The sequence below is a fragment of the Cherax quadricarinatus genome, chromosome 62 (genome assembly GCF_038502225.1).
Source record: "Cherax quadricarinatus isolate ZL_2023a chromosome 62, ASM3850222v1, whole genome shotgun sequence".
NCBI classification, from domain to species: Eukaryota; Metazoa; Arthropoda; class Malacostraca; order Decapoda; family Parastacidae; genus Cherax; species Cherax quadricarinatus.
In genome coordinates, this window is record NC_091353.1 from 19,305,455 (window position 1) to 19,318,441 (window position 12,987).

General features: G+C 46.6%; 1 protein-coding gene across 1 annotated transcript in view; it reads left to right on the forward strand.

Annotated features, from left to right (window-relative positions):
• Positions 1-418: 418 nt before the first annotated feature.
• LOC138854564 (uncharacterized) overlaps positions 419-12,987 on the forward strand; it is a 53,916-nt gene continuing 41,347 nt past the window's right edge. Inside the window, exon 1 of the mRNA XM_070098522.1 lies at positions 419-552. Within this exon, the coding sequence (XP_069954623.1) occupies positions 424-552 (129 nt within the window). The 5' untranslated portion in view covers positions 419-423. The remainder of the gene's footprint in view (positions 553-12,987) is intronic.

Consider the following 12,987-nt stretch of genomic DNA (forward strand, 5'->3'; position numbering starts at 1 on the left):
AGGTTTTCCCAGTCGATCTCCCTGTGGTTGAAATCGCCCATTACCAGTAACTTTGCTCTGCTCGAGTGAGCTCTTCTTGCCACCTCAGCCAGTGTGTGTGTGTGTGTGTGTGTGTGTGTGTGTGTGTGTGTGTGTGTGTGTGTGTGTGTGTGTGTATGTGTGTGTGTGTGTGTGTACAATATATAGTACAGATTAACAGAAAAAATAACTATTTTATAATTTATAATATTTATCTTGATGACAAGTTACTTTATTAGTTAATATCTGTATTCTAAGCTCATTTGTTAATTAATAAATACTTTATTTCTAGTCTAACATTGTTAGCTATCCAGGGTAACGCCAGTGAAGCGTCTATATGACCCCGACGGCTTTAACACTTCCCCATTCATTTAATAACATTCTTGTATTGACAGTTCCCTGCCCATGGGTGTGGAAGAAGCAGCGGGGATAAAGATAGGGAAGGATCTGGTGGTGAAGGATAAGAAGGAAGGAACTAAGGAGAACAAGTCTGAGGATGCTGACGACAATGTCGAGATGGACTCCATGGGTCCGGTAAGATGATGTTTATATTGTGTACTCAACTATATGTGGTTGCAGGGGTCGATTCACAGCTCTTGTGACTAGCCTCTTCGCTAGTCGCCACTTGGTTCACTCTCTCCCTGCTCCATAAACCTTATCGTACCTAACCTTAAAGCTGTGTATGGACCCTGCCTCCACTATATCACTCTCCATATTATTCCTATTCCTGACAATTCTAAGGCTGAGGAAATACTTCCTAACATCCCTATGGCTTATTTGTGTTTTTAACCTGCAGTTGTAGCCCCTCGTTGCTGTGTCCCATCTCTGAAACATCCTGTTCCTATCCACCTTGTCAGTTCCTCTCAGTATTTTATATGTTGTTATCATTTCCCTCCTGACCTCCAGTGTCATTAGGTTGAGTTAATCTCTCCTCATAGGACATGTCCCTCAGTTCCGGGACTAGTCTTGTTGCAAACTTTTGCACTTTTCCCAATTTCTTGACGTGTTTGACCAGGTGTGGGTTCGATACTGGTGCTGCATACTCTAATATAGGCCTGACGTACACTATGTGCAGTGTCGTGAATGACTCCTTACTTAGATGTCGAAATGCTGTTCTTACGTTTGCCAGGCGCCTACACGCTGCAGCAGTTATTTGGCTGATGTGCGCCTCAGATGTGCTCAGTATGATGATCATCCCCAAGATCCTTTTCCTTGAGTGAGCTTTGCAGCCTTTAACCCCCTAGGCTACACTCCGTTTGTAGTCTTCTTTGACCTTCCCCAATCTTTATTACTTTGCACCTGGTGGGTTAAAATTCTAGGTGCCATTGTTTGTCCCAGGCTTGCAGCCTGTCCAGATCCCCTTGTAGTCTTACCTGATCGTCGTCCGCTTGTATTCTCCTCATTAATTTCACATCGTCTGTGAACAGACACAACTCTGAATCTATCCGTTCCATCGTGTCATTCACATATACAAGAAACAGCAGCAGACCCAGGACAGTCCCTTGTGGAACCCCACTTGACACAGTCACCCACTCTGACACCTAATCACCTATCAGCACACTTTTCCCTTCCTGTCAAGTATTTCTTCATCCAATGCAGTGCTTTCCTTGCTGTTCATGCCTTCTGCTCTAGTTTTTCAACCAGTTTCATGTGTCGAAAGCCTTCTTACAGTCCAAGAAGATGCAGTCTACTTATCCCTCTCTCTTGTCTTGCTTTTATCTTGTCTTAGAACTCCAATAAGTTTGTGATGCAGGATTTTCCTTCCATGAAGCCGTGCTGGTTGTCATGTATGAGCTCGTTCTTTTCTAGGAGCTCCATCAGTCTTCTGATAATCTTCTCCATGACTTTACATACTATACAAGTTAGTGACACAGGTCTCTAGTTTAATGCTGTTTGTTTCCTCTCATAAAAACTGAAACTACATTTGCTATCTTCCACACCTCAGGCAGTTGCCCTATTTTGATAGATTTATTGAAGATTGTTATAAGTCGTGCACACAACATCTGTGCTCCCACTCTCAGGATGAAAGAAGAGATATTATCTGGGCAAACCGCCTTTGAGGTATCTAGTTCACCTAGCAGTTTCTTCACCTTCTTGGTTGTGTGCAGAATGTCCAGCACTTGCTGGTGTACCCTACCACGTCGGGTTGCTCTAAACCTTTCTTGTTTCTACTGTGAATAACTCCCTAAATCTTGTTTACCTGGAGTTTACCTGGAGTGAGTTCCGGTGCTGAGCTCCTCAGCACAAGATTTAGGATCGTTTCCCTATGAGCTCCTCTTCTTCCTTCCTCAACCTGATTACCTGGTTCTTGTCTGTTGTTGTCCTCTGATGTGGCTATATAACAACTCTGGGTCAGATCTGGCTTCCGATGCTATGCTATTCTTGTATTGCCACTGGGCCTCTCTCCTTATCCATATATGTTCATTTCTGGCTCTTCGGCTCATTTCCTTGTTTTCCTGAGTCGTTTGTCTTCTATACTTTATTCATGTTCTAGTGCACTTGGTTTGGACTCTCCAGACCTCCTGGTAAACCATGCACTCACTCTCGTCTTCCCATTGTTTCTGTTGCCTCTTGGTACGAACTCGTTGCGTTCCTGTACTTTGTGGCAATGTGTTCTATTATTTCATATACTTTCCCTCTAGCTCTCCTTTCCACTGCACTTTATGCAGGAATTGTCTCATGCCTATGTAGCCCCCTATTCTGAAGTTAGGCTTCTTCCATCCTTTTTATGCTGCTTCACTCTCCATTGTTAACTCTAATATGTATTCAAAACTCAGGACCACGTGATCACTATTGCCGAGGGGCCTTTCATGTGTACTATTCCCTATGTCTGAATTATTCAAGGTGAATACGAGGTCCAGCTTAGCCGGTTCATCCTCTTTTCTCTCTTTGGTTGTGTCACTAACATGTTGGTGTGTGAAGTTTTGCAGCACCACCTCCAGCATCTTAGCTCTCCACGTCTCTGGTCCCTCATCTCGCTCCAAGGTTTCCCAGTGTATCTCCTTATGGCTGAAATCCCCTACGATGAGTAACTTGCCCTGCCCATGTGGGCCCTTCTGGCCACCTCAGCTGCTGCATTCACAATAGCTATGTAGCTCTCATAGTGCTCTTGTCTTGGTTTTCTGCTGTTCAGTGGTGGGTTGTACGGCTGTGAAAAAGTGTTCCTGGACAGTCTCTCGTGGGCAGAAATAATATCAGGCATCTCAGACGTAGTAAAAGAGGCGTAAAGCCTATTTTCATGAATATATTAACGCAGCTTGTAATGACGATGGTGATTGGTTGACAAGATTTATTGCTGGTACTTTCTGTGTATCTGTAGATAAATAGATTTATGAATACATACGTGTGTGTGTGTGTGTGTGTGTGTGTGTGTGTGTGTGTGTGTGTGTGTGTGTACACTCACCTAATTGTGGTTGCAGGGGTCGATACTCAGCTCCTGGCCCCGCCTGTGTGTGTGTGTGTGTGTGTGTGTGTGTGTGTGTGTGTGTGTGTGTGTGTGTGTGTGTGTGTGTATGTGTATGTGTGTGTATATGTTTTACTTCAGAACCTTGGATACACCTACAGTGTTCTGCTCCTGTATTCTCTATGATAACTTACATAGTGGGAATTAAAGATAATTACGTTCCCGTTGTTTTCCATCACTCACAGTGGGATTAATATACAGTGTTGAAATCTGTTATAAAGGTCATGTTAGTGTGTGTGGGAGAGCCAGGTATGACTCTTATAAACAATTATCAAACTGCTTGTATCGTTTTGTAGAGAGAAGAGAACCATGGATCATGAATGCTGTGACTCTATGCTGTGACTCTATGCTGTGACTCTATGCTGTGACTCTATGCCTCCTTCCCTTCCTTCCATACTTCCAGAAACAACAAGACGCAGGACTCCTACTCCAGGGGATGTTTTATGTGGGTGTGGTCAGCAGTACAAGCTTACACTTTAATGTTAGTGGTAGTGGTCACTCCTCTCTAGTCCTACCCCCACCACACACCTGAAGCCAGAGCTACACACATTTTCTCTCCTCCTACCCCCACCACACACCTGAAGCCAGAGCTACACACATTTTCTCTCCACCTACCCCCACCACACACCTGAAGCCAGAGCTACACACATTTTCTCTCCTCCTACCCCCACCACACACCTGAAGCCAGAGCTACACACATTTTCTCTCCTCCTACCCCCACTACACATCTGAAGCCAGAGCTACACACATGTTCTCTCCTCCTACCCCCACTACACATCTGAAGCCAGAGCTACACACATGTTCTCTCCTCCTACCCCACCACACACCTGAAGCCAGAGCTGCACACATGTTCTCTCTTCCTACCCCACCACACACCTGAAGCCAGAGCTACACACATGTTTTCTCTTCCTACCCTCACTACACACCTGAAGCCAGAGCTACACACATATTCTCTCTTCCTACCCCCACCACACATCTGAAGCCAGCGCTACACACACATTCTCTCCTCCTACCCCCACCACACACCTGAAGCCAGAGCTACACACATATTCTCTCCTCCTACCCCCACCACACTCCTGAAGCCAGTGCTACACACATGTTCTCTCTTCCTACCCCCACCACACACCTGAAGCCAGCGCTACACACATGTTCTCTCTTCCTACCCCCACCACACACCTGAAGCCAGCGCTACACACGTGTTTTCTCCTCCTACCCCCACAACACACCTGAAGCCAGCGTGTAGACAGCCTGTACTGTCAGCACAGACAGTCTATGCTGTCTGCCAGCTTAGTTCATATTCCGCGGCATTTAAGTTCTGCCATCTGTAGGCTCACTCAGGTCAGTGGGATGCTGGGCCCATTCGTTCTCACTTCCTGGCCCACCGACTTGAGAGGCACAAGTGCTCCCCCTTCACGGAGGCCTAGCTATCGGTCATTCCCTCACATTGCCCATTGTGTACTCACTCCTTTACAATTAAAGCCAAGCTAGTCCACGGCCGTATCATTGCTACCTACGCTACCTCCATAGGCACTAAACCGTTGTTCAACAGCAAGAACAGTAATAACAGTGGTGACAGCGGTGGGATGCTGTAGGAGGCAGGAGACGGGTGCTGGAGAGTGTTGAAGGGCTGTAGAGAGGACGATGAGGTGAACACGTGACGCCTATGTCCAGATTTTGTGGGAACAATCTAGGACGAAGATCTATCTCAGGCCCCATCAAGACGCTGGGAGTAACAGATAACTCTTTAGGCCAGCAGGTGCGTTGGATGACGACGGATGATGTTGACTGGCGTCGACCCCTCCACCCCTAGAGTAGGCTCACAATGCCGTTGACTCCGCTGTCACCACTGTTTAACGAGATTATTTGGTGAGGCAGTGGCGTGGGTGAATTATAGAGGTGTGGTAGAAACCAGCCAGGCCTATGAAGGACCGGACTGCATCCGCCGTCATGGGTCTGGGGAATTTCTGCACGGCCGAGATTTTAGACTCATCCGTCTTTATGCCATTCTGAGTTACTACGTGACCCAGAAATTTTATTTCTTTCCGGAGGAAATGACATTTGGCGAGCTTTACCTTAAGGTTTGCCTGAGTTAGCTTGTCCAGTACACTGTCAAGTTTCTCGAGATGTGTTGGGACATCTTGCGACATAACTATGAGATCATCTAAGTAGACCATGAGCATGCCACCTAGGAGGGTACGGAAAATTGTCGTCATCAAACGACTAAACGTGATTGGGCTTCCGCACAAGCCAAAGGGCATCCTCCTGAACTGGTAATGACCGGTTGGCATAGAGAAAGCTGTCAACTCATTGCTCTCACCATCGAGGGGGATCTGCCAGAACCCTTGAAGAAGATCAAGAGTTGAAAAGACCTTATTATCACCGATGTTCTGTAACAGGTCGTTCAGAACTGGCAATGGAAAACGGTCTGGGATTGTACATGCATTCAGTTTCCTGTAATCGATAACAGGCCGCCAGGTTCCGTCTTTCTTGGGGACCAGAATGAGAGGAGCATTCCACGGGGAATTGGACTCCTCAATAACTCCATCACGGAGCATTCATGTAATGAGTTCTTCAACGAAGACTCTTTGTGCATGTGGCAGGCGATACGCAAGTACATAAATGGGTTTAGTACCTTTGTCAAGTGGAATACGGTGAAAGATCAGTGGGGTCAAACCTATTGACTCACCATCTAGCGCACATGCACGACTTAGAACCTGGAGAAGTTTTGGGACCTCTTCAGGATAGTCTGTCACAACTAGATTAACTTCCTGCACTGGCCGGGTGTTGGAAGAGTCAGCAGCAGACTCACCTGGGAGAACTACACTCACGAGGAAGTCAGCTGGGGCTTCACCTTCCACTCTCACTGGGAGAGGGAATCTGACAAGGTCGACTAGTGAGGTATTCTTCCGCAGGGGAAATTCTCGACTGTGCATGTTGACAACAAGGACTTGCAACTTACCACGTTGCACTGTGTGCAAGGATGGTTCAAGGGAGAGGCCCTTGACTCGGCATGTGTCGTTGTCAACCAGCACATGGTCTCCTTCAAAAGCTCTGCTCGCGTACACCGTAACAGGAGTGAGCGAGTTAGCTGATAAAGTGACGTCATACTTTGTACAAGCAGTAACTCTGCTTGCTGATGCCATGACACGAGTCAGACAGTCGCCTGCCGACATCGATACTGCGGCTTGACAACTGCTGTTCTCTACAACAGCGCTAGAGTTAGAGTGAAGGTTAGACTGGGCGTCCCCAGACTGGGTTTCACTGGTAACTAAGCGCTGATGGCCGGGAGGTGACGGGCAACGAGCTCTACTACGAGGTCGATCAGGACAAGATACCGACCCCAGGGAGAATGTGGTACGGAAACCACCGGTTTCCAACGATTCCAGACACTGTGCGTACTCTGAGACAGAGTAGCACGTAGTGGATCCTAAGCGCACGCCCCAGAAGGGCACATCCACTCCGTTGAAATCCGCTTTCCACTCAGCTGGATCTAAGCGGATTCTAAGGTCTGCCATGGTTTTAAACCCTATAAGCAGGTCGCCAGGGAAAACAATATTATCTACGACTAAGAATTTTGCGGACAGCTTGTGACCCCGAACCGCAAATTCTAACGCGGTACGACCACGAACCGTCAGCGGACTACCTGAGACTCCTCTCAAGGTCTGAATGACAGACGGCTCTGTCAACATGGCCGCGTGAAGGCCAATATCTCGGAAAAGAGTGGAGCGGACCTGTATCTAGGAAAAGCTGGACAGGCTTATGGTGGACAGTGGACTCAACGAGCGGTCCACACGGGTTGTCATACCGAACGTGAAGGCATGACAGGCCGACGAAATCTCCGGAGTCACAGCTGCTTGAGGCTCGACGCTTGTTGGCGAGGCTCGACCTGGAAGGTCAGTAATAACAAGCGCTACACACATGCTCTCTCTTCCTACCCCCACCACACACCTGAAGCCACCGCTACACACATGTTCTCTCTTCCTACCCCACCACACACCTGAAGCCACCGCTACACACATGTTCTCTCTTCCTACCCCACCACACACCTGAAGCCACCGCTACACACATGTTCTCTCTTCCTACCCCCACCACACACCTGATCCCAGAGCTACACACATGCCGTGTGTGTAGCTCAACATATGTTAATATTTAAGAAATTACATAAAAACATTAGATAAGTCTTGTTCTGATTCACCAGTTGTCACATTCTCACTCAGATAGGTTTAACCAGTTTTAAAGTTATGACAGGAAATAGCATCAATAACTCTAGTAAGGTATTCTAGGAGAAGGTTAACATAGGATATTGCTCTTTACGTGAACTGACATCTTAAGGGGCACTTCAGTTCCCCTTTCTTATAATAATAATATAATATTTTTCCGCTATTATCTACCTTGTCGATAATTACTATCACATTTGTTTTGTCTGTTTCGGAAGGTGAAGTCCAGCATCTTAATTCATGATATAACTTAAATCTTTAAGGACAGTTGTGTTGTGCAAGTCTGAGCTTTGCAAAAATTCACGAACATACGGTCTTACAAGAATCACGCACCCAGCAGAGCTAGGTGTTGTACCGTGATCTGAGGCGCCCACGCCATCGTATGTCCTCAGATCACGGTACAACACCTAGCTCTGCTTGATGCGTTATCTTTGTAGTATTGTATGGTTCAGTGGGTGAGAGCGTCGTGAATTCTCGCTCATCATGAGGTGGGCTAAAACAACACGGGTTCGATCCCCCGGCTAGTCGCAGTGTTGTTATTGATTAAATACCACTTATTCGTGGTTATAATACTATATATTCTGTAAATTATTGTGTAGACCGAGCGTCTGTTAGACATTATGTAGACCGAGCCTTTGTAAGACATGTAGACCGAGCGTCTGTTAGACATCATGTAGACCGAGCCTTTGTAAGACATGTAGACCGAGCGTCTGTTAGACATTATGTAGACCGAGCCTTTGTAAGACATGTAGACCGAGCGTCTGTTAGACATCATGTAGACCGAGCCTTTGTAAGACATGTAGACCGAGCGTCTGTTAGACATTATGTAGACCGAGCCTTTGTAAGACATGTAGACCGAGCGTCTGTTAGACATCATGTAGACCGAGCCTTTGTAAGACATGTAGACCGAGCGTCTGTTAGACATTATGTAGACCGAGCCTTTGTAAGACATTATGTAGACCGAGCGTCTGTTAGACATTATGTAGACCGAGCGTCTGTTAGACATTATGTAGACCGAGTGTCTGTTAGACATTATGTAGACCGAGCCTTTGTAAGACATGTAGACCGAGCGTCTGTTAGACATTATGTAGACCGAGCCTTTGTAAGACATTATGTAGACCGAGCGTCTGTTAGACATTATGTAGACCGAGCGTCTGTTAGACATTATGTAGACCGAGCCTTTGTAAGACCTGCAGACCGAGCGTCTGTTAGACATTATGTAGACCGAGCGTCTGTTAGACATTATGTAGACCGAGCCTTTGTAAGACATTATGTAGACCGAGCGTCTGTTAGACATTATGTAGACCGAGTGTCTGTTAGACATTATGTAGACCGAGCCTTTGAAAGACATGTAGACCGAGCGTCTGTTAGACATTATGTAGACCGAGCCTTTGTAAGACATTATGTAGACCGAGCGTCTGTTAGACATTATGTAGACCGAGCGTCTGTTAGACATTATGTAGACCGAGCCTTTGTAAGACCTGCAGACCGAGCGTCTGTTAGACATTATATAGACCGAGCGTCTGTTAGACATTATGTAGACCGAGCGTCTGTTAGACATTATGTAGACCGAGCCTTTGTAAGACATGTAGACCGAGCGTCTGTTAGACATTATGTAGACCGAGCGTCTGTTAGACATTATGTAGACCGAGCCTTTGTAAGACATGTAGACCGAGCGTCTGTTAGACATTATGTAGACCCAGGAAGGTACTACCATCCTGTGGTAGTAGGTTGGTAGACAGCAACCACCCAGGGAGGTACTACCGTCCTGTGGTAGTAGGTTGGTAGACAGCAACCACCCAGGGAGGTACTACCGTCCTGTGGTAGTAGGTTGGTAGACAGCAACCACCCAGGGAGGTACTACCGTCCTGTGGTAGTAGGTTGGTAGACAGCAACCACCCAGGGAGGTACTACCGTCCTGTGGTAGTAGGTTGGTAGACAGCAACCACCCAGGGAGGTACTACCGTCCTGTGGTAGTAGGTTGGTAGACAGCAACCACCCAGGGAGGTACTACCGTCCTGTGATAGTAGGATGGTAGACAGCAACCACCCAGGGAGGTACTACCGTCCTGTGGTAGTAGGTTGGTAGACAGCAACCACCCAGGGAGGTACTACCGTCCTGTAGTAGTAGGTTGGTAGACAGCAACCACCCAGAGAGGTACTACCGTCCTGTAGTAGTAGGATGGTAGACAGCAACCACCCAGGGAGGTACTACCGTCCTGTGGCAGTAGGTTGGTAGACAGCAACCACCCAGGGAGGTACTACCGTCCTGCGGTAGTAGGTTGGTAGACAGCAACCACCCAGGGAGGTACTACCGTCCTGTGGTAGTAGGTTGGTAGACAGCAACCACCCAGGGAGGTACTACCGTCCTGTGGTAGTAGGTAGGTAGACAACAACCTCCCAGGGAGGTACTACCGTCCTGTGGTAGTAGGTTGGTAGACAGCAACCGCCCAGGGAGGTACTACCGTTCTGTGGTAGTAGGATGGTAGACAGCAACCACCCAGGGAGGTACTACCGTCCTGTGGTAGTAGGTTGGTAGACAACAACCACCCAGGGAGGTACTACCGTCCTGTGGTAGTAGGTTGGTAGACAGCAACCACCCAGGGAGGTACTACCGTCCTGTGGTAATAGGTTGGTAGACAGCAACCATCCAGGGAGGTACTACCGTCCTGTGGTAGTAGGATGGTAGACAGCAACCACCCAGGGAGGTACTACCGTCCTGTGGTAGTAGGTTGGTAGACAGCAACCGCCCAGGGAGGTACTACCGTTCTGTGGTAGTAGGATGGTAGACAGCAACCACCCAGGGAGGTACTACCGTCCTGTGGTAGTAGGTTGGTAGACAACAACCACCCAGGGAGGTACTACCGTCCTGTGGTAGTAGGTTGGTAGACAGCAACCACCCAGGGAGGTACTACCGTCCTGTGGTAGTAGGATGGTAGACAGCAACCACCCAGGGAGGTACTACCGTCCTGTGGTAATAGGTTGGTAGACAGCAACCATCCAGGGAGGTACTACCGTCCTGTGGTAGTAGGATGGTAGACAGCAACCACCCAGGGAGGTACTACCGTCCTGTGGTAGTAGGTTGGTAGACAGCAACCATCCAGGGAGGTACTACCGTCCTGTGGTAGTAGGTTGGTAGACAGCAACCACCCAGGGAGGTACTACCGTCCTGTGGTAGTAGGTTGGTAGACAGCAACCATCCAGGGAGGTACTACCGTCCTGTGGTAGTAGGATGGTAGACAGCAACCACCCAGGGAGGTACTACCGTCCTGTGGTAGTAGGATGGTAGACAGCAACCACCCAGGGAAATACTACCGTCCTACCAAGTGAGTGTAAAACGAAAGCCTGTAATTGTTTTACATGATGGTAGGATTGCTGGTGTCTTTTGTCTGTCTCATAAATATGCAAGATTACAGGTATGTCTTGCTACTTCTACTTACACTTAGGTCACACTACACATACATGTACACGTTTATTTATACACACTCTTCTGAGTTTTCTTTGATTTTATCTTAATAGTTCTTGTTCATATTACTTTTCCTTTTATAACCATGGGGAAGTGGAATAAGAATCTTTCTTCCGTAAGTCATGTGTGTTGTAAAAGTTAACTAAAATGCCGGAACAATGGCCTAGTAACCCCTTTTCCCGTATTAGCTTACTATAAAGAACAAGAAGAAAACCGTCAAAGTGGTAAGTCTGAATGTGCGTGGATGTTGTGCGAATGATAAGAAAGAGATGATTGTGGATGTTATGAATGAGAAGAAGCTGGATGTCCTGGCTTTAAGTGAAACAAAGCTGAAGGAGGTGGGAGAGTTTCAATGGAGAGGATAAGAACATAAGAACATAAGAATGTAGGAACACTGCAGAAGGCCTACTGGCCCATACGAGGCAGGTCCTTATCAAAACGACATCTACCTAAAGCTACTCAAGAAACAACTCCCGCACCCCCCAACAACAGGATAAATGGGATTAGGTCAGAGGTTTCAAATAGAGTTAGAGTTAAAGAAGGAGTACCAATAACGTTGAAGGATAAGATATGGCAGGAAAAGAGGGAATATAAATGTATTAATTCAAGGATTATGAGAAGTAAAATAAGGGTTGGATGTGAAAAGTGGGTTATAGTAAGCATTTATGCACCTGGAGAAGAGAGAAGTGTAGAGGAGAGAGAGATTTTGGGAAATGTTGAGTGAGTGCGTGGGGAGTTTGGAACCAAGTGTGAGAGTACTTGAGGTTGGGGATTTCAATGCTAAAGTTGGTAAAAATGTTGTGGAGGGAGTAGTAGGTAAATTTGGGGTGCCAGGGGTAAATGTAAATGGGGAGCCTTTAATTGAGCTATGTGTAGAAAGACATTTGGTAATAAGTAATACAAATTTTATGAAAAAGAGGATAAATAAATATACAAGGTATGATATAGCACGTAATGAAAGTATTTTGTTAGATTATGTATTGGTGGATAAAAGGTTGATGGGTAGGTCCAGGATGTACATGTTTATAGAGGGGCAACTGATATATCGGATCATTATTTAGTTGTAGCTACAGTTAGAGTAAGAGGTAGATGGGAAAAGAGGAAGGTGGCAACAACAAGTAAGAGGGAGGTGAAAGTGTATAAACTAAGGGAGGAGGAAGTTTGGGTGAGATATAAGCGACTATTGGCAGAAAGGTGGGCTAGTGCAAAGATGGGGGGGGGGGGTTGAAGAGGGTTGGAATAGTTTTAAAAATGCAGTATTAGAATGTGGGGCAGAAGTTTGTGGTTATAGGAGGGTGGGGGCAGGAGGATAGATGAGTGATTGGTGGAATGATGAAGTAAATGGTGTGATAAAAGAGAAAAAGGTGGCTTACGAGAGGTTTTTACAAAGCAGAAGTGTTATAAGAAGAGTAGAGTATGTGGAGAGTAAAAGAAAGGTGAAGAGAGTGGTGAGAGAGTGCAAAAGGAGAGCAGATGAAAGAGTGGGAGAGGCACTGTCAAGAAATTTTAATGAAAATAATAAAAAAATTTGGAGTGAGTTAAACAAGTTAAGAAAGCCTAGGGAAAGTATGGATTTGTCAGTTAAAAACAGAGTAGGGGAGTTAGTAGATGGGGAGATGGAGGTATTAGGTAGATGGTGGGAATATTTTGAGGAACTTTTAAATGTCGACGAAGAAAGGGAGGCGGTAATTTCATGCACTGGCCAGGGAGGTATACCATCTTTTAGGAGTGAAGAAGAGCAGGATGTAAGTGTGGTGGAGGTGCGTGAGGCATTACGTAGAATGAAAGAGGGTAAAACAGCTGGAACTGATGGGACCATGACAG